Source organism: Petromyzon marinus, chromosome 45 (genome assembly GCF_048934315.1).
Source record: "Petromyzon marinus isolate PM22_M1 ecotype Great Lakes invasive population chromosome 45, UKy_Petmar_22M1.pri1.0, whole genome shotgun sequence".
NCBI lineage: Eukaryota > Metazoa > Chordata > Hyperoartia > Petromyzontiformes > Petromyzontidae > Petromyzon > Petromyzon marinus.
In genome coordinates this window covers 8,712,890-8,733,316 of record NC_133711.1, presented here as the reverse complement: position 1 = coordinate 8,733,316, position 20,427 = coordinate 8,712,890, and the positions used below count along the sequence as shown (strand labels likewise).

General features: G+C 45.0%; 2 protein-coding genes across 2 annotated transcripts; one reads left to right on the top strand and one right to left on the bottom strand.

Moving 5' to 3' along the window:
- Positions 1 to 971: 971 nt before the first annotated feature.
- On the top strand, positions 972 to 11,631 carry RBIS (ribosomal biogenesis factor). The gene is made up of 5 exons (XM_076074076.1): positions 972 to 1,134; positions 3,875 to 4,005; positions 4,567 to 4,680; positions 6,771 to 6,895; positions 9,176 to 11,631. Exons 1-4 carry the CDS (start codon positions 1,011 to 1,013, stop codon positions 6,843 to 6,845), a joined length of 444 nt encoding a protein of 147 aa, XP_075930191.1. The 5' UTR covers positions 972 to 1,010; the 3' UTR covers positions 6,846 to 6,895; positions 9,176 to 11,631.
- LOC116952183 (ras-related protein Rab-2A-like) lies at positions 7,725 to 19,157 on the bottom strand. Its single transcript, XM_032971307.2, has 8 exons — positions 18,964 to 19,157; positions 15,062 to 15,133; positions 14,205 to 14,272; positions 13,612 to 13,694; positions 13,030 to 13,122; positions 11,919 to 12,030; positions 10,665 to 10,733; positions 7,725 to 9,281 (listed from the first exon to the last, which is right to left on the bottom strand). Exons 1-8 carry the CDS (start codon positions 19,007 to 19,009, stop codon positions 9,180 to 9,182), a joined length of 645 nt encoding a protein of 214 aa, XP_032827198.1. The 5' UTR covers positions 19,010 to 19,157; the 3' UTR covers positions 7,725 to 9,179.
- Between the last annotated feature and the right edge of the window lie 1,270 nt (positions 19,158 to 20,427).

Here is a 20,427-nt window from a genome sequence, read left to right as displayed (position 1 = left end):
GTACGACGTTTCACCAGTAATTACAACTAGCTTCATCAGGCAACACATGGCTATCATCAGGCGACAAATTCGGATATCGCCTGATGAAGCTGGTTGTAATTACTGGCGAAACGTCGTACTCAGATTGTACATGTATTATGAACAGTTGTATTTGGAAAGTGAAAACGCGAGAAATAATATTTAGTTTCTGATGTACTTTATTTATCTTTTGAAAAAAGAATAGGGAATTCATACACGGTCATCATCATTAACACATTCTCCTGCGGAGGGGGCTGGTAGGAACGTCGGGTTGCTCGGTCAATGGCCAGGGTCAACGGCGGCACCACGTGGTGTATTCAGCACAATATGCCCGACTGTGAGGGCGGGCACAAGCCGGCGTGAGTAGGTGAAACGTTGAGTTTTATAAGGGCACCACGGGGTAACCAGCCCCTCCCCACCCAGCCCCACCCCTCCCACCCCCCACCCAGCCCCTCCCCACCCTCCCAGCCCCTCCCCTCCCAGCCCCACCCCGCCCCTCCTCACCCCACCAGCCCCACCCTCCCCACCCAGCCCCTCCCTCCCCACCCTCCCCACCCAGCCCCTCCCCACCCAGCCCCTCCCCACCCTCTCCACCCAGCCCCTCCCCACCCTCCCCACCCAGCCCCTCCCCACCCTCCCCACCCAGCCCCACCCTCCCCACCCAGCCCCACCCTCCCCACCCAGCCCCACCCTCCCCACCCAGCCCCTCCCCACCCTGTCCACCCAGTCCCTCCCCACCCTCCCCACCCTCCCCTCCCCACCCAGGCCCTCCCTCCTCACTCCACCCAGCCTCACCCCTCCCATTTTTAGATGCACGACGGACGGACAGACACAATAATCCCCTGTGGGCTGGTGGTGTTACCAGGAGGGTCCTACACAGTGTTATCAGCCACGGTCTATCCACTACTCATCACCAACAGCGTCGGTGGAGAGTCATGACGTCGATAGAGAGAGATGACGTCGATAGAGAGACATGACATCGGTAGAGAGACATGACGTCGGTAGAGAGACGTGATGTCATCGCGCCTCTCTCCTCCTCACATATTTCCCGGATCCGTCCACGGCGTTGCAGCAACACGTGGAGTACAGTGCAGAGTGCGTGTGGGCACTACACAGGTAACGAAGGTGTTGTAGAGTTATGGTTATCTTCAGTGAAACTCAGAGAATAACGCCGTTAACCTGGTCGTGTTAACAATTAAAACAACTAAGCGCATATATGTGTGTTTTTTTAAAACTAGAACGGCGATCTAATGTGCAGCATTGACGATCACGTTTAGGTGCGTTTAACATGCGACCAATCTTCATAATAAGGGTTTTTGGGTTAGATCGCGAAAGTATAAATGCGTTGTAACCCTCCCACCACCCGACACAGCCAGTAAAGGTTAAACAAAACGCGCCAGTTAAATGACTTTCTACAGCCCACCGGTGTGTTTGGAGAGTAAATCCACAACGTTTTACAATTTGAGGCCGACTGTTTCGCTGGTAATGACATCCAGCGTCTTCGGGCGATTGTCCAGAATAGTTTAATGTGCGAGGCCCATCCAACGAGGAAGCTTTCAGAGGCCAAGATCAATCCGCCGCTGGATGGATGCCCTCTCCCATAACTTATAACGATGTAACAATCCGCCTAGACTCCCCCCCCCCTCCCACGAAAACACGAACTGGTGTCGCTCAAATGTACGCAGCGAATGTAGTAGATTAGGGGGCGCGTTCTGGGTCTGCCTGGGCTAGGCTACGGATTTGTTCGTGTTTAAGTTCGTTAAGGTCCAGTGGGGATCTCTAAACGTGGTCTAGCCGTGATCCCTCCTCGCTTTAGGCAATGTCACGACACTCCTTGCGATGTGTGGGTTATGTTTCGGGAAAAATCGGCAAAAAAAATATTTTAATAAACGTAACTGAATACGTCCTCGAGTCTCGGCAACGTTACAAATAACAACGCGTCCTTAATGATCGCGTTAACTTTGACGGACATTCAAATAGCGAATACATCGGCAATATTGAATATTTTGTATTGTATATAATCGAGGACGTGCGAAATCAATCGATAAACACCTTCAACGATCAAACGGATTGATTTTAGATATCGATTATGAAACGTTTCGTAGAATTTTCAACAGCTTGTGCCGACTGAATGGAAAGCGTACAATACACTATTGTTACATCATGCTTCTCGATAGTGAGTAGCGAGTTTATCTTGGGGTTTCAGTCATTTCATAGCTGTCAACTAAAAATACGGATTTACCCTGGATTCTTGTACAGGGAAATTGAGTTTTAAGATCCATACATCGTGCAGCCGTTTCAATACGGACAACAACAACAACAAAAATCGACAATTTTAGAAACATGTTTAGCTATTTGTGTTTGTCCATTGTGATGGGACTTTGTAGGATGAACGTCGAGACTTATAAGGGGCACGGGGTGACTAATAAGGTCTGAATTGGTCTGTAATAAGGTAGGGGCAGTGATAAGGAGTTTCGGTATTTCATGCCGATGGGAGGAGTGGTGTAAGAGAGGCCCACGTCTACAGCCTGTTTATCCTGAAAGTTTACCCGCGATTGGAGTGGCCTGCTCGGCTTACTTGCAGTCTCCTGCACCCCCCTCTGCACCGGGCCTGGCTAACTTCACCGTGGATAGCGAGACGGAGGGAGATGTGAACTACCTCGCCTGGTACACAGGAGGTCGTGGGTTTAATCCCAACCCTTGATGCCTGCACTGCTGTATATATATTTTTTATTTGCGGTGTGTCTCTCGCTCCCTGTGGTCGCGTGGATTTTTCTCCATAAACCTCCACGTTTCGAATCAACGTGCTTTTTAAAAATATTTGGCTGTTATTAATGTACACGATGATAAGTCACTTGGTTTAGCTATCACATTTATGGCCAGGTCGCTTCTGAAAATGAGCCGCAGAGCTCAGTTGGGCCTTTGCCTGGTAAAATAAAATAGCTTAATAGTTTGGGCTTTCTATCTGGATCCTAACAAAAAACTTCCATTCGTGGCAATTTAAAAACCCCTTGGGCTGATTTTGTCAACGTGAGTGTGGGTTGACCAGTGTTAGTACAAATAATGTGACAAATGCTGCTTCCGGGAACGTAAACAGTGAGAATTACAGGCTAAATAAAATAACATGTTAATTTAAAGCATTGTTTTTTGTTGTACCTAATTATTATTAACTTGATACTTGTTTGCTATGAGATAGCCAAGCTTTGTTCTTATGACCAAATCCCTCCAGAATGCGCGCCTGATCTTGTCAGATCTGGGAAGCCCAAAGCAGGGCTTAGCCTGGATAGCGGACTGTGCCACAAGGTGTTAGGCTGCTTCCCAGAGACGTCGGCCCAGGACAGAGCGACGAAATCCATTGGTGGTACTATACTTCTATGCGCCACGTCTACAGTATACACAAGGGGTTGTTTGATAAATCAGTTGTTTTTCTTAGCATGTGCGGTAACCGCTTTGGGTAAGAACGGTTACCGGTTTTGCAGCTCGTATGTCTGAAATAAATCTAACATTTCCATTTTTTTACTGAGAAATTATGGCAAATGTACCATGGGGTTATTTTGGCCGCCGTGTCGTTTGGGAATGTGCGTGTGCCAATCGGTGCATTCGTTACTGAGACCGCACTAGAAACAGTCCACTGGATAAGAAAGAAAGCAGTTGCTGATTTCCCAGCACCCTTTGCCAAAACCAACCGCGCACACCGGCGTTGTGACGTATGGTCAAATAAACTCAGTCCTTGTGAATGTCGTGGGGAGGCCCTCATCCCGTGGTGGGTTGTCTAAGTGGTTTTATGCGACCGGGTACTCTTGGTTGCTACTTGAAGTTGATGCTGATGACCTTGAGTGTCATGTCCGTGGTACAGCGTGCGGCAAGATGGGCAAGAACAAGAGTCGGCCGCCTTCACAGAAGCAGAATGGCCTCTTCAAAGTGGCCAATTCAAAACACCTGAAAGTGAAGAACAAACCTAAAGCCGTGATGACCAACCTGAAAAAGGCAAGGCAGGGATCACATCGATCTGTTGATAACCCCGGAGCAAAGAGTAAACACCACATGTCACCTCCACATGTCTTTCATTGTAAACAACACTGATTAGGTTTTAATTTTCTATTAATTTCATGTTAGTCGTAATGATTATGAAGCCACCTATGATCAAATAATCTGGGACACGACCAGGCTCGTCAGATCTGGGAATCCAAAGCAGGATTTGAGCCTCGATAGCGCTTTTAATGGATGACCGCCATGCATGGCAGGTGTCATAGTCGGCTCCGCTACGTGATGGGCCGCAGAGGGCATTGCAGAAAAACCCATATCCCTGTACTTTTTATGCTAGCACATCTGTGCTCTCTGCCTTCAACTCACGATCACTAGCCCGGTGAAGTAAGGTCAGATAACACCTGCAGGACCCGCACGGCTTAAGGGATTGACTAAAAAGAGAGCTGTACGTACGTGCACACACATGGCGTTAGATTTACATGCACACCGGTGCGGCACCTGGTTTAGCGTTCGCTTGGGTTGTACCTTAACACCGTTCTTCCTCTTCGTGCCGCGCCGCAGATCAACATCAAGAACAAGGAGAGGGTGAGCGACAGCGACAAGAACTTCAGTGAGGTGCACGCGCAGGTGGCCAACCCCACCGAAAGCGGCGCAAAGGTGGCCGAGCCAACAAAGGTAATGCCCAACAAACGCTGAAGACTGTGGGGGCCATTGTCCAAAACGTCACCTATTGTATACAGTGTTAGTGATGGACATGTTGAGTTTCTTTTGTGTGTTTTTTATTTGTCCCGAAATAATGTCTTTCATTTTGACAAAACGCTTTGGGGGCCCTTTGTGCATCGGTTAACTTTTTTCAACAAGGGATGTGAGGGAGCCACTGTGGTTCAGAAAGGTCCACACCCAAGCAGTCAATCAGTAGGGGGCAACTAAGATCGCTATCGAAATCGCGCAACTTAAATCGTTGCCTGCGACTGCTTTGTCCACATGTGATCCCGGGTAGTTGTACGGCAAGGAAATTAAATGGCATATATCGAGTTAAAATCTTGATTTGGTCGTTCCTATGAGGTCAAGACACCTACAGTTGATCATCGATTTTCCGGTTTCCAACACCTGGCAGTCCCGGGCTGATCCGGCAAAAACCAGCAAAACAGCTCCAAAGTCTGTACCAGTCGTAGGATCAGCACCATGTGCGTGACAAAAAAAGTAGCCATGCCTGATTTCAGTGTTGAATATTATATACAGTATATTGTACACTACATACGACTTATTGAAAATACTGACGTATATACATCATGCCATGCAGAGTATTTTTAAAGTACGATATTTGGCACTTTGTTTATGCCAATTTAAAAGAGTAAACAAATTTAAAACAGCTAAAATATGTAACAACACCTAAAAACGTCATACAATAATGTACAAAATAAGCTATTTTAAATTATACAATTATCCGGCGTTTTCGAAAATCCAGGATAATTGATTATCTACTGTATTTAAGAATCTGGCTCAGCTGACACCGTGATTCAGATTTTCCGGGTTGTTATTCTTCCCGATGAGGTTTGATGTAGTTTTGAACGAAAAGTCTCCTAATTGCCCATTTCATTCGTGATAATTTTTCAACCTTCCTGTGAGCCTAAAAATGTTTCACGGGCGATTCATTTATTTGGCGGAGTCAGGTGGTGGATGGTTTATGTAACCTTGGCCACATTACGTGACCGAACACAAAAAAATATATTATGAATCAATATTCGCTGCAAAAACCTACGAGGTGAGTTAAACGGCGTGTTCAGGATTTTAGTAGCGAGTCGTAGATTTCAAAGGTGCATGTGATTAAAATGCATCGCTGTCAGTCTCCTCTGTAAGCGAACCAGTTATGCAACTGATTGTAGAGACGTCCACGTGAAAGCCATTCAATTCCATGTGAATACGTTGCGCAACTGATTGTTCAGTTGTGGACCCGAAGTCCATTCGAGTTTGCTGTTAAACACAGCTTGGGTGGGAAGAGTTAAATGCAACAACTATCAGAGTTTTAACAGATTTAAAAACAAATACTTGTTCCACTGCTGTAGGATGGTGTTGGGCCCTTAAAAAATTATAATTTAATTGAGTGACGCAGCAGACAAGCCCATTTGTGAGGCCTGTTATCACTTTTAATTTTAATGAGACTGGCTGCAGGGAGTAGCTTGTGGGTTTTTTAGAGCAAATTTTATCAAAGTGGCCAAATACAGATTGGCTTGGGGTTGTGCCAGCAGTACTGACCATAAGCATGTAACTCACGAGGTGGCTAGGAGATGTTAACTATCACGCCTGGTATACAGGAGGTCGTGGGTTCGATCCCGACCCTGACGCCTGTACAGTTGGAGTTTGCATCTTCTCCCGTGGTCTCTTGGATTTTTCTCTGGGTCCTTCGGTTTTTTCCTTCCACATTCAGAAACATGTATTTACAGTATTTAGCTGTTATAAATTTCCACATAAGCTACTTCTTTCAGCTATTATTTGTGGTCAGGTTGCTTTGGTAAAAGAGTTGTATAGCTCAGTGGGCCTTGCCTGGTAACAAAAAAAAGTTGTAGTTCATAGTTTTGAAAATAGATGAATAAACTAATTGTCCACTTAAATCCTAACCCCAAATTGTTGCAATTAAATGGTTGATAGGATATTAATTGTATGCATGCTCAGCTAACAGCCTCATGCAGGGATGGGTGTCACACCACCGAGTCACCCAGCACCTTCATGAACAGTGTGCACGTGGTTGGTTGTGGTTGTTGTAGATCACGCGGCAGAGGGCGGCTCCTGTGCAGGCACCCAATGTGGAGGACGCTGCACAACTCTTCTCGCAGCTGTGAAGAGGTGGATGTGTGGCCGCGACGATGATGGGGACCACAGCCCCAATAAGGTTAGTTTGACACACGTGGGAAATAACCCCCACGATTCGATGGCCCTGAAATTCACTCTTAATTTCGAGCAGTTATATCGGTCCAAATATATCAGTGTAGTTTGTTGGCGTGGCAGATTTGCTACAAAAAATACAAAAGATTCATTTTATGCAAAAAGGTGCCCAAGCATTCTAGTTTATTTTGTTTAACTTGGTGAGAATTCAAGAGGCCAGGATAGTCTCATTTGTAAGTAACCTGGAGCAATTATCTGCCAGTCGGGGAAAATGATTGATGTGTAGTCACAATTTAGTAACTTGCAGTTAAATTGAGAATTTTGAAAATTTGGACCCGAACGACGTCATGGGATCTGTGACGTCCATTTTGGACATGGAGTAGATGGCGCGTAATATAAGTGGTCATTACACTTGCAGTAATTATCAGGGCGGCTGCTGGATCTGAACCGTGAACCTTTGCAACAAACGGTGAACGTGCTACTGCTAGGCCATGTCTAGAATGTAAAGGTTTTTGTTAAAAGGGTATGATTAGACTAAAGTGGTTTATCAGTGTTAGATTTCATCCCAAAAAGTTACATGTAATTTATCAAAATGTTCTACTTAAAGTGAAACCTTGTTACATGGTAACAAGTGCTTAAAATAAGGCTATACATGTGAAATGTAACCATCTTACAAGTCAAAAGGTACAGGGAACGTCAATTAAATTAATCGCACCATCTGCGTTACAAGTTTAAAGCGGGTTTTATTTTACGATTCCTTCAGCAATTATAAGAACCTAAATGAATTTGTGAAGTCACCGAGGTAGTGAAACGAACCATCAGCAGAGCCACACGAATGAGTAACTTAACGCTTTAATACTCATTGACAAAAAGGCAAACAAGAAACACACGAGTCAACAAATATACCTTCACGTAAACAAAAGCAACCGTTATCAGCTGCAGGGGGGGGGGCATTGCCTGCGGGCTGGCGAGCGCTGGACTCGCTATGAGACCGTGTCCAACCCACCCTCCATGTGACCCGAAGGAGTGAGCTGGTAAGACGTTATTAATAAAAGGTACATCAGTGCATCATAAAAAAAAACCTCGTACAATTAAAATTATATTCTGAGTAAAATATACATTGAGATGTAGTGACCATGTGGGTGGGTTGTGCTCTCCATGGCCTACGTTGTGAGTGGGGGTGTCAGGGGTCCCCTTCCTGTTCGGGATTTCCATTGAAGGTATATAATTCTCCAATTTGTTTTCGGCTTGTACCTCATGTTGTTTACCCTCGTGTGCACGAACGGTGAACTTTATCTGGGTAACTGGGTTTCCTCCCAGACGAAGCAAAAGCAACATCAGCTGGCCTATGTCAGAGAGTTGAGCCAAACGGCATCAATCAGCTACACCACCACCAGCAGCCGCCGGCAATGCTGCATCATGGTGCGAAAGCGAGCTTATGTCCCTGAAGCTCCCAGCACGTGGGCCAGAATGTCATACCAATGCCGAACAACACTCGGTACAATCTGAAAACGTTGGGAAGCTATACAGCATGACCGTGAAAACCTACGCAGTGGTATTTGAGGGATTTCAGTTTAGTGGTGAACAGGCACAGAAGTAATTGTGACAGGCAATTGAGTTCCAGTAGCAGGATACAAACACTGGCTTTTTCTTTTACATAACAGGCAACGTTGTAGGCCAGCAAAAGTCCACGGAATGATTTGAGGTTTAAGTTCACGGAAAAATGTGTGTTACTTCCTTGCCTGGATCACGACAGAATGTGTGTTCAGGGGTAACGAATACAGGTATGTGTAGTGGCTGCTGGGTTGGGAGTGGTAGCAGTGTTTAGCACACTGGTGCTACGAACCCCGGCCACCCAAGTTTGATTCCCGTTCACCCGTATCATCAGTGGCAAATATCTGAACTCATCTTGGGCCTTTCATCACCTCAACATGCCCCGAGTTAATGGGGTGGTTGTTTCACGAGGAGAGGATTTCCCTTACCTCATGACCAGCTGTGGCTTGGCAGTATACATCTCAATACAAATCAGTTGAGCTGGTCCTGGACCTCCCCTAGGTTGACTCGGCCTCAAGTGAATACCTGGTATGTTGTGTAAACAATGGCATTGGGGAGACAAAGGTTTCCAGGGTGTGGTGCGTGCTAAATCACCCCTTCAGTGTCAGCCTTCATAGTAGCTCGCTAGCAGCGCATGCCCCAACAGTTTTGTGCAGGCTTTCAAGTGTAGTGTGGCAGTGTGCAGGACTGTAAATTGGCAGTGTTGTCCATGAGGTGTGTGTGTTTGTTTCAGGCAGTCAGCAGCACCCATCACTGCCACCCGTCGACCCAGCTGGCCGACCCTGCCCTGCGCTGGGTGTAGCTCCCAGCTGCTGCGGCCCGATCTTTATCCCGTTTGCCTGAAACATAGCCAGGTGCAACACGCGCACACACACAGGCAGGAAGCATATACACACTCTCAAGATGAGGTGCCTACGTTGCATAAGATGTGGCAGTGCTAGGGATGTAATGACAACACGAATTTCAGCTTAAATGTGATCTAAATACCATGTCTAGACATATTAAACAAATAGAAGTAATACAACAGCAGGATGTGGGGGGGGGGGCAGGGAAGCATGGACATCCGTTTAGCCTGTGGCTGTATTGATAATGTGCAATAGATATGGTTGTGCGACGGACTTCTATCTCGGGCAGTGCCTCTACCTCGTACATGTCAATGTTGCTGCTCACAGCTAGCCACGTAGCTGTTACTGTACTTTACAGGTTATAAGACACATTCTTGTAACACAGCCAACCGTGCCAATTGCAGGTGCTGGGTAAGGAGTAACACCCACACCAAATCTTTGTACTTTTATCCTTTAAAAAAAATTACTGAGTCCTCTAAGTTTGACTATACCAGCACCAACGAATTTGGGGGAAATGGATCAATTCACTCCCAAGGTTGTTTGAGAAATATTTTAAGAAATTAACACAACAATCTGAGCAGGGTAAGCGACAAGGCGTGACACCACGGTGTCTACAGCATTACCACCCCACAGGAGGCCTCCAAATATAATCTCTGCTATCATTTCTAGTGAGTACTGTGTTAACTAATATAACTTGTTATACAACACCTTTTAGGGTATCCTTTTGTCATCGATTTTGGTACTTTTTTATTTACGAAAACAAATTATCCCCAGGAATGGATCCTAACTTTATATTGTCAAGTCAACTGTAAAATAGGCTTTGATTTACATTGTTTTGCCTAACATAGTGTTTTCCAGGGATGAATCCCAAACGTAAAAAAGAGGACTTGCCCTACATACATTCTAGAATAAACAAAGCAAGTGTTTAAATTAGAAATTTACGACAGAGCAGATGCTGGGATACAAACGCCCGTCTTATAATCTGGAGAATATAACAGTGGAATTAAAGTTATTGAATATACCCAATGCCAATTAGGTTATTCAAATCTGGTTTTTCATGTGGAAGTGGATCCAATACTTGATTCTCTTTCTCACAGGAATCGTTTCAATGATGATTACAGGCATGCAACTTGCTAGATACTCAGTGGTGTATCCTTTTCTCTAAACACACTAGCTACATGAAAATCAAAGTTGGTGGCCAAACTTTGGTATCCAGCCTGACCAACACTTGGGCAAATTCAGACTCGCATGGGGTGATATATAGCTGGTGCGTAGTTTAAATCGTCCGGCTGTGATAAGTCACAAATTCGTGACGGGGTAACTAAACAAAAGCACAACAATGCTGACCTCAAAAAAGTCAGAATGCTCGAAGGTTACCTCATTGTTGACGTCAAACACGCCTTCCTGGATCTTCTCGTAGATTTCTCGCGCCGTGTTGATGAAGGCCTGCAGTAACAGGAACACAGGTGCATGAAATTAACTTTGTATCATATTCGTGTGTTAAAAAGATTGTAAGTTATTATTGCCGTTTCCCTTTATGCCGTCAATGATGCTTTACGTCAGAGGGCTGAATACGACTTTCAGACACCACACCCCTTTACTGCTATCCCTACTGATGAGGCAAAAAATAATGCAATTAGTAGGCCCTTGCAGTGAAGGAAACAACCCCATTAAAATGATAAACTTGCCAGGTTAATGATATTTTGTTCTACTGCTACCTATTGGTGCCGATAAGATGTAGGTTTTCCTGAGCAATGTCATTTACAGTAAAACCTTGGATTGCAAGTAACTTGGTCTTGCGAGTGTTTTGCAAGACGAGCAAAATGTTAAAATAAATATTAATTTGATAAACGAGCGAGGTCTTTGCAATACGAGTAGTACGTATATACGCTTTGTCTTCCGAGCGTCACGTGATCACAACTGATATACGAGTGCTTTGGATTACAAACACGTTTCCGGAACGAATTATGCTCGCAATCCAAGGTTTTACTGTATAAGTTATTTTTGTGGGTGCACGTTGATGACATTACACCGCCTGTCTTGAGTCCCAAGACTGGAGGACATTTTCACAATTCTGGTTGTAACTAGCAGCGAAACGTCATACCCAGCTGTTAAATGATGTGTATTGCTTTCCAACATAAGTGTGCTGAAGCAGAAATAATTTGGCAGGTCTGGTCAAGTGACAACCTTCATGTGCTGTGTCAGGTGGGCGGAAGGTTTACGCCACACATTTTACTTGCGCAATGTGACGACTAAATATAATTTGCGAGCGGTGGGGTTCCTCACCCCCGTTTTACTTTTACGTTTGGATATTTGTTCAAATAAACGCAACTTAAAGCATTTATATACGAGTCAACTGGCATGTGAACCTATGTGCCTGGCTTGCACGGAAGGAGAGCCTGTGTGTGCGTGGGTCCTTCGGTCGACTCAGCCTCATGAGTACCTGGTGCAGTGTGTAAACATTGCCGCTGCTAGGGAGACAGGCTGTCTGTCGGGCGTGGTGCTGGCCACCCACCCCGTCGTGTGCCACAGTGCCCAGCCTTCATCAGTGCTACTCGCTAACAGCACTTGCCCCCACAGTCTGTTAAGGCTATACAGGAGGGGGGGATCTTTGTCATTGTGGGTCCTCACCTCCTCAACGTTCGCCGCCGTTTTGGCCGATGTCTCCATGAAGACGAGGCCGTGCTCGCGCGCAAACGCCTCCCCTTCCTCGCACTTCACCTCGCGGCGCGACTCCAGGTCACTGGGCACGCAAGGGCAGTGGCGCAGTTAAATGCAGCTCTGAATCAATGCACATTCATGTAAATTATTGTGGCAAATGCATATGCAAGTTTGTTTTGTTCTAGCTAAGGGAAGGTACAGCCCCTGCAATTACAAGTTCATGCCACTGCTGGTTCAAAGGCCGCGATAACCGGTATTTGGCCTTCTCTTCCTATTCTTGGTTCTTTCGGTAAAGTCACGTAGAAGGGAAACAATAAAATAATAAAAATATAAAACAATACAATTCTCACGACGTTTCGACTGCAACACAAGCAATCGTCAGGTGTGAAAACCACAACAACAAAAATTGAAAAAAGGGGTGGTTATTTTTAACGTTATCACCACAGAGGGATTTGACAGTTTTTCAGATGGACGAGTCCATCTATGTTCGGAAAAGAGGAGGGGGGAGACGAAAAATAATGGATGCGGTCTGAAAGCCACCTTAAGCGTGATCAATCAATTAAGACCCGAAATGGTTTATAAAATCCTTCCAATGATTGCTAAGCCAGAATCCATCTTCTCAGTTGAAATTGTCTCTGTTTGTATATGTGGATAGCCTCATGAACGAATCTCTCATGGTAGCCAGATGGCTTGCAAAGAACCTCTGTCTTGGGTCTTAATTGATTGATCACGCTTAAGGTGGCTTTCAGACCTCATCCATTATTTTTTGTCTCCCCCCTCCTCTTTTCCAAACATAGATGGACTCGTCCATCTGAACAAACTGTCAAATCTCTCTCCGTGGTGCTAACGTTAAAAAATAACCGCCACTTTTTACAAATTTTCTTGTTGTGGTTTTCACACCTGATGATGATTGCTTGTGTTGCAGTCGAAACGTCGTGAGAATTTTATTGTTCAATATTTTTATTATTTTATTGTTTCCCTTCTACGTGACTTTACCAAAAGAACACATGCTAGAGTGTGCAGGTCAACCATGCGCCCCCCCCCCCACTTGTCCTGCCCACGTGCCCCATTCTGCAGTCACCTCTTGTTGCCGATGAGCATGATGACCATGTTGGAGTTGGAGTGCTGCCGGGCGTCCTCCAGCCACGCTGTTAGGTGGTTGAACGTGTCTCTCCTGCACCCCGAAGTAACAGCCGTGGCAAAATAGATACATAAAAAAAACTGTTCGGAAAAAATGCATGAGCATGGATTGTGTGTTCCGCTGTCCAACATGCGTTTGTCCGAAGTAGTATTTAATCACCATTAGGGAAACCAATGGGTAGCTGTCGAGGGAAAATACCTTTGTACATTTCCTTTCTGCTCTGGTTGTGGTGTCAAAACGCTTTAAGCAACCCCTGTAATCTATTTGAGCAGTTTTCAATTGGGAAAGTCCCTAATTGCAAAAATACTTTATGCTACCGCCTCCCCCGTTTTAAGTGAATACACATAGCCAATGCATCAACGCTTTCTACCATAGTTGGAAAGCCTCAAAAGGATCAACAGATAAGCAGTTAGCTCTCACACGCTCATGAGTGGAGGTGACCCACATGCCTAGAAATGGACATTTTTCCAAGAAAAAAGTTAGGCCCTTTCTGGCAGGCCAGGCTGTGGAGGAGTGTCACACCTGGTGATGTCATAGACGAGCAGGGCCCCGGCCGCCCCGCGGTAGTACGAGCGCGTGATGGAGCGGAATGACTCCTGCCCGGCCTACACACCACATGCGCGTCACAAACAGCTTAATGATTTCAACAGCTTCATGATTCAAGCAGCTGCACGTTACAGCGCAATCGGCAGCTCCTGACTACCCGCTGCTGCCCATGACAAGAAATGGCTTCTATGGTGTGTGATTGCGTTCAAGTGGACTCCTCGCCATAACCATGGGTTAATTTTAACAGTATCTTTAGCAGCTGGGCATACCATGCACTAGTACACCTCTCGCTATGGCTGTGGCTACTAGTTTCATACCTACGTGCCTACTTTGGTAATCTAGGAAAATATTTCCGGGGAAAATTAAGCTTCCCTTTTAACCATTGAGAATTAATCTTACGTGTATCCCGCTACCTTTATAGTGGTAGATTGCCACGACCGCTGTCGTAATGGCCATAAATGATTTAAGTAGAACCTCTTATAGTCTACTTAATGTTGAGCGCCAGAGTGGAGGCCGCTCGGCCGCAGAAAGCACTCTATTCATTGGGCGAACAGAATCGAGAGAAGTACCGTATCCCAGATCTGCAGCTTGACTTGCTTGCCGCCGATGGCGATCATGCGGGCCCCAAACTCAACGCCTGCCAGGCACATCAACGCACATCACCACCACACGCTGAGAAAAACAGTCACGCCGGTCTTCCGGAGGAACCATTATAAGCCCTGCTTTTAATGTTTCCAAACTCTTGGCAAAAAGCATGCAGGGGTGTGTGTGTCTTGCTGTCAAAGATAAAGTGTTTGGCTTTTTATTTATTCATATTGGCTGTGTGCAATGAAAGCATCTGTAAATGAAATCAACCCTACAGTTGCTGTAATGTTGACAGAACGTTAATTATAATGTAGATATGGTAGTCTATATGACTCACCAACATTTACAGCAGAGGCTTTATTTCCCAAAATGTTAACTTTATCCATTTGTTTTGTGCAAGGTGAATTTAAAGGTGGTGAAGTTTGGAAAAACAACCCCCATGATTGGCAATCCAGCAATCGATTGACAGGAGAGTTTTACGTTTTCATGTTCATGAGGATGGTGTTAAGTATTATGTGCTGCTGTTGCCTTGCGTGAGGAAATTAGCATTTAACAATTGCATTAAAATTTATTTTAAAGCTTGCATTAATTTGTGCTCGATTTATTTTTCATGCATATTGCATGAAACGTTACCTTTAAGTTAATTGGAATGAGAGGAAACAAAACAAACTAACATGAGAATAACAACTAGACAAAACAAGATTCTAAAATAAAATAGTGACCTGGATTGTGCAAATAAATAGTTAAATGCCTATTGTTAACTTTTTGACACATTGGATGTTAACTGGCTTGCAACTGCACTAAGTTATAGCGTGATTGTGCAATCCCATTCTGGGCTTACCGATGGTGAGGTCATGGACCGGCTGAAATCTTTTGTCTGTGAACTGAAGCAACAGGCACGACTTTCCCACCCCTGAAACGAACACACACATGCACAATTCAGAAACACGCATGCGCAGATTGGATTTAAAACACAAAAAGGTGCAGCCCTTCAGTTTCTTACACATGGACCTCCACTTGAGGGAGCTCAAGCCAGCCCCTGTAATGCAGTGTTCTTCACTAATTTTCAGAGGGGGGCCACTTTCGCTGATAAGACATCGATGTGAGGGCCGCCACACATTTGAATCCATTGGGTTTGTGGCCACACGATTATGGGGGGGGGGGGGGGGTGGTGTTTTCACATTTGTGTATTGTCAGGGGGCGCACTAAAGGCCACCAGAGGCCGCTAGTCGCCCACGGGCCTTGTAATGAAGAACACTGCCGTAGAAGGTGTTTTATCTCCTCTACCATGCTGGGAGGACATCTTTGAAAAGCGAGGATTACCTACACTTACCCCACCCTATGTGACCTGCTGATCATCGACTGTGATGTCCCCATTTATATAGCTAGCTGGACAGAGGTGAAGGGCTTTAAGAAACTTGCTCATTGTTTGAACTCCCGTGCCAGGAGATTGAATCAGAGCGTTGACTGGATAGTAAGTCCAGTGTGATATCACACCATGGCAGCACCCAGATTTCATTTAAGGTGTCCACAACCATCCCAACCATTGCTCATATAGATAGTTTTTACATGCGAAACAATTGCTTGCCAAACATTTCATGAAAAAACAATAGGCCATGTAAATACATTAACAATCTTAGCCTTCTTTACCCAGGAACTCACGGTACCGAGACATCCATTTATTAAAAAAAAGTCCTGGGACACATACAACAGTGACCAGAAGGTCACATGCCATGGATTAAAATGTTAACTTAAAAGTCATGTAGCAATAACCAATAATAACATTGCCATCATTAAAGATAGCGTGGTGGCACAGTGGTTAGCGCATTGTCCTCTGAACCCATCAATTCCCAGTGGACTAACATCAATGGTGAGTGAAATCTGAATGAGTCCCTGACACCCACCCACCATCAACTTGCACGAACCAGCGTGGTCAAGGAAAGTCACAATACCCTCATGACTGATACGGCATGGGGGGGACCTTCATCCAGCAGTCGATTCACAAAGAGATGTGAATTTTTTTTATGATAGTCTATGCTGGCGAACAGAGTGAACGTGGACGTTCAGAATAAAAAAAAACACCTAACTACTGAATCTCCTGGATTGTGACACTGGCGAACCATCAACCTCATCGGAACATTAACAAGCCGATGCGCACATCTCCTTTAACCCTTTAAACCTAATTGAAAATTAAAGCAAAGCCTCAGTGCGATTGTGATCACTCCTTCAACGCAGGGATAGCAAAACTACACGAACTCTCTCCTGAAAGCCCTCTCGTGGCAGACTTCGATATTGGCATTTAGCTTCTCAGCATATACGCAAGAAATGAAAAATATATCGTGTATTCAAACCAGCCTTTAAACCGAATACATGTGGCTACTTTTGGATGCATTTTCAATGAGTACATCCCATGCGTTTATTGACTTGACAGCCCTCTCCCAACTCGGAAAGCTAATTATGTCCACAATGGCCAACATTTTTTGGTGCAAGTGACAGAGAAAAACATGGTAAAATTAGCTTGCAGGTCAACATCGGCAAGCTCAATAGACCAACCACCTGCTGTTGCTTGCCAATCCACACAGGTTCTCGCAGTGGGTAATTTCACTTGTTATGTAACGCTCCGTCCAATGGACAGCGATGGCAAATATGGAAATAGGTGGTTTTAACGTCTGACGTTTTACCAGCCAACGTCACAGATGTTAACTCAGTGGGTGTTTCCAATTGGCTTTATTTACTTGTACAATGCAGGACCTTTCGTCAAACCATTGCACCTATGGTTGGCTACGTACTGTGCGAAAGAAGTTCAACATTCATAGATGAACGTATGTGGGCTCCCCCACTCAAAGACAGGAACTGGATTTACAATTCTAAGCACGGTACATTAAATTTTGATTTAAAGCTTTCCTGACTGCAGGGATTCATATTCTTGGTTCTTCCGGTAAAGTCACGTAGAAGGGAAACAATAAAAATATAAAACAATACAATTATCACGTTTCGACTGCAACACAAGTAATCATCACCAGGTGTGAAAACCACAACAAGAAAATTTGAAGAAAAAAAACCCGCCACTTTTTTCAAAAAACTGGTTTCAAATTTTCTTGTTGTGGTTCACACCTGATGACGATTGTGTTGCAGTCGAAACGTCGCGATAATTTTATTTTTTATATTTGTATTATTTTATTGTTTCCCTTCTACGTGACTTACCGAAAGAACCAAGAACACGGTACATTACTCAAGATCATTGCTCCCCTCATTGACTACTATGTACAGCGTCGAATTGCGTGTATTCAACATAAAAGGACGGGTGAGTACATTCCACGGCCTTGGTTAAGATGTTATGATACGGTATTTTTAAAGGAATATTTAAATGTGTGTAATCCATTTTTTCCCAAACACCCTTATTCTCTTAAGTAAACACAACAGGTACGTCAATTACACTGCCTTCACGACGCCAGATGATGTGCTATTAAGGGGCATTGTCCCAAAAACGTCACATCTTAAGATGTATTTTAAAGCAATGCTATTGACGAACGTGGTGAGATTTTGTGTTGTCAACTGCACTCGCGCACCACCGATTCATTTACAGTACAGTATTCTCCTAATAAAGCTCAAATTAATATTCTTTGGTTCTTTCGGTAAAGTCACGTAGAATGAGAATAAAATAATAAAATTCTCACGACGAAAGCTTTAAATCAAAATTTAGAGCTCAAATTATTAGAGAGAGAAGACCCGGACTGTGTCAATAACAACAGCCATCATTCGCCACGAAGTGCCGGTGGACGTCACCACGGCGCCCGTGCCAGGCTAGGTGCACTCTTGAGGCCACGTGCAGCGTTGTCGAAGGCTCGCTGGCAGGTCACGGGACAGACCCAGGTGCCATGGATTGACTGACCGAGATGACTGGCAGATGCACCAGCCGTACCCCCCCTCACAAATCTAATCGGAGACGTTTCGGGCAATGGCCCTCTCTCAGCGTCCAGGTGTGGAATTGATCACTGAAGACGAACAAAGCCCCCGCTCGTTCAGTTGAGCGCCACTCGAAATTCCCACCTCGCATCGACATCGCTCCCCCCACTCGCCATCGCCTATTCGCGCTAGGTAATCTGAGGCTTTGTTCATAACACATGTGGGTTCATTTGGGGATTGGTTGTATCGCGTAAATATAAACGCGTCGTGAAACCCGCCACCACCCGACGAAGCCCATTTAGTAAGGTTTGTCAAGTAAAGTAAAAAAAAACGTGCTAACGAAGGACTACTTCAGCACATCGGTGCATTGGAGAGTAAAACCCCACATAATTTACAATTCGAGTACAACGTGGTCGATTGGTGGCGGGTTAGACGACACATTTACGCCATCTAACCCCCTAAAAAAAACCTTTATTACGAATAACATTGGCCGCGAAAAGCCGACTACGAACCACGACTCCGGGTTAAACAGAGGCATTGTTTTGATTTAAAGCGTTCGTGACTGCAGGGATTCAAATTATTTTTTCAAATTTTCCTGCTGCGGTTTTCACACCTGATGATGATTGCTTGCGTTGCAGCCGAAACGTCGCGAGAATTTTATTGTTTTATATTTGTGTTATTTTATTGTTTACCTTCCACGTGGTGACTTTAGCGAAAGAACCAAGAATAAGGGGCATTGTTGTTGAGGCCGCCACGGGAGCCGCTAGGCCCGCCACGGCGGACAGGCTCGAGGAGTGGCTGGCTCCCTTTCTCTCTCTCTCGCTCGCTCTCTCTCACCCGTGTCCCCGATGATGATGTACTTGAAGAGGTAGGCGTACGACATGACGGCGAGACGGCGGAGAGACGGCGGGGGAAGAGAGAGCGACGCCGAACGCCGACGCCGCAACTCGAGCGCACGACCACCCCCGCGCGGCACGATCGGCTTCACCACTCCACACAACTCCTGCGCATGCGCAGACTACTTCTAGGGGTGGGAGGGGTTGTTGGAGGGGGGGGGTCACGTGCTCACGCAACCTCCCCGCCCCTCCCCCGAGAACTCCTCCCACTCTCCACCCGGAACCACGTGGCAAGTCATAAAGTTAAACGCATGTTAAAATTTCAAATTTTCCTGCCGTGATTATCACACCTGATGATGATTGCTTGCGTTGCAGTCGAAACGTCGTGAGAATTTTATTGTTTTAGATTTTTATGCTTTTATTGTTTCCCTTCTACGTGACTTTACCGAAAGAACCAAGAATATGAATCACTGCAGTCACGAAAGCTTTAAATCAAATTTTAAACGCATGTATTAAATCTCGATTTTTAAGCTTTCGTTACTGCATGGATTCATATTCTTTAGGTCCTTCGGTAAAGTCACGTAGAACTTTTTTTTTAAAAACAAAAAAACTACGACGTTTCGATCGCAACACAAGCAATCGTCATAATCTCTCCGCCTGATGAAGGCCGCTTGTGTTGCGATCGAAACGTCGTGGGGTTTTGCTTTAATTTTAAATGTATTATTTTTTGTTTTCGATTTACGTGACTTTACCGAAATAACCAATAATATTAATTCCTGCAGTCACTAAAGTTTTAAGTCAAGATTTAAAGTAAACGCACATTGCCATCGATTGTAATACGCAATGGGCGTGTTCGTCTGTCTGTAACAGGCATAGCTGTCAACCCCTTATCACCTTATTACAGACCAAATCAGACCTCCTTGGTTCACCCCGTGCCCCTTATAAATCTCAACGTTCATCCTGCAAAGTCCCATCACAAGGGAGAACCAGAATTTGTGTTGTTGCCCGTATGGAAATGGCTGTACGCCGTATGGACTCAATTTCCCTGTACAAGAATACGGGGTAAACCGTATGGGTTGACGGGTATGGAAACGCACCAGGGCATACAGGAGTCGTATAATGAAATAGTTTGGGTGGGGAAGGGATATAACGTCACACAACGCTGGTGAGGTTGCTGTAAGGTTCTGACTTGCCCCCTACTGGACATCTGTGTGGGGGGGGGGGGAAGAGCTTTAGAGCTCATCGGATTCGTCCAGTATAAATATTATTCTATGTCGGTAAAGTCACGCAGATAGAAAAAATAACAAAAAAGTACATTTATTTATTCTTTTTTATTTGATTGCTATTCTTTTTTATTCGATCTACGTGACTTTACCGAAAGAACCATAGAATATGAATTCCTGCAGTCACGAAAGTTTAAAGTTAAAATGTATAAAGATATAGGAATAGGTTTTACCCTTTTAAC

Coding starts and splice junctions, on each gene's coding strand:
- RBIS (XM_076074076.1), top strand. CDS start 1,011: ATGACGTCGGTAGAGAGACGTGATGTCATCGCGCCTCTCTCCTCCTCA. Junction 4,006..4,566: donor TGATGACCAACCTGAAAAAG/GCAAGGCAGGGA, acceptor GCCGCGCCGCAG/ATCAACATCAAGAACAAGGA. Junction 4,681..6,770: donor AGGTGGCCGAGCCAACAAAG/GTAATGCCCAAC, acceptor TGGTTGTTGTAG/ATCACGCGGCAGAGGGCGGC.
- LOC116952183 (XM_032971307.2), bottom strand. CDS start 19,009: ATGTCGTACGCCTACCTCTTCAAGTACATCATCATCGGGGACACGG. Junction 13,695..14,204: donor AGCTGCAGATCTGGGATACG/GTACTTCTCTCG, acceptor TGTGGTGTGTAG/GCCGGGCAGGAGTCATTCCG. Junction 10,734..11,918: donor CGGCGGCGAACGTTGAGGAG/GTGAGGACCCAC, acceptor CTGTTACTGCAG/GCCTTCATCAACACGGCGCG.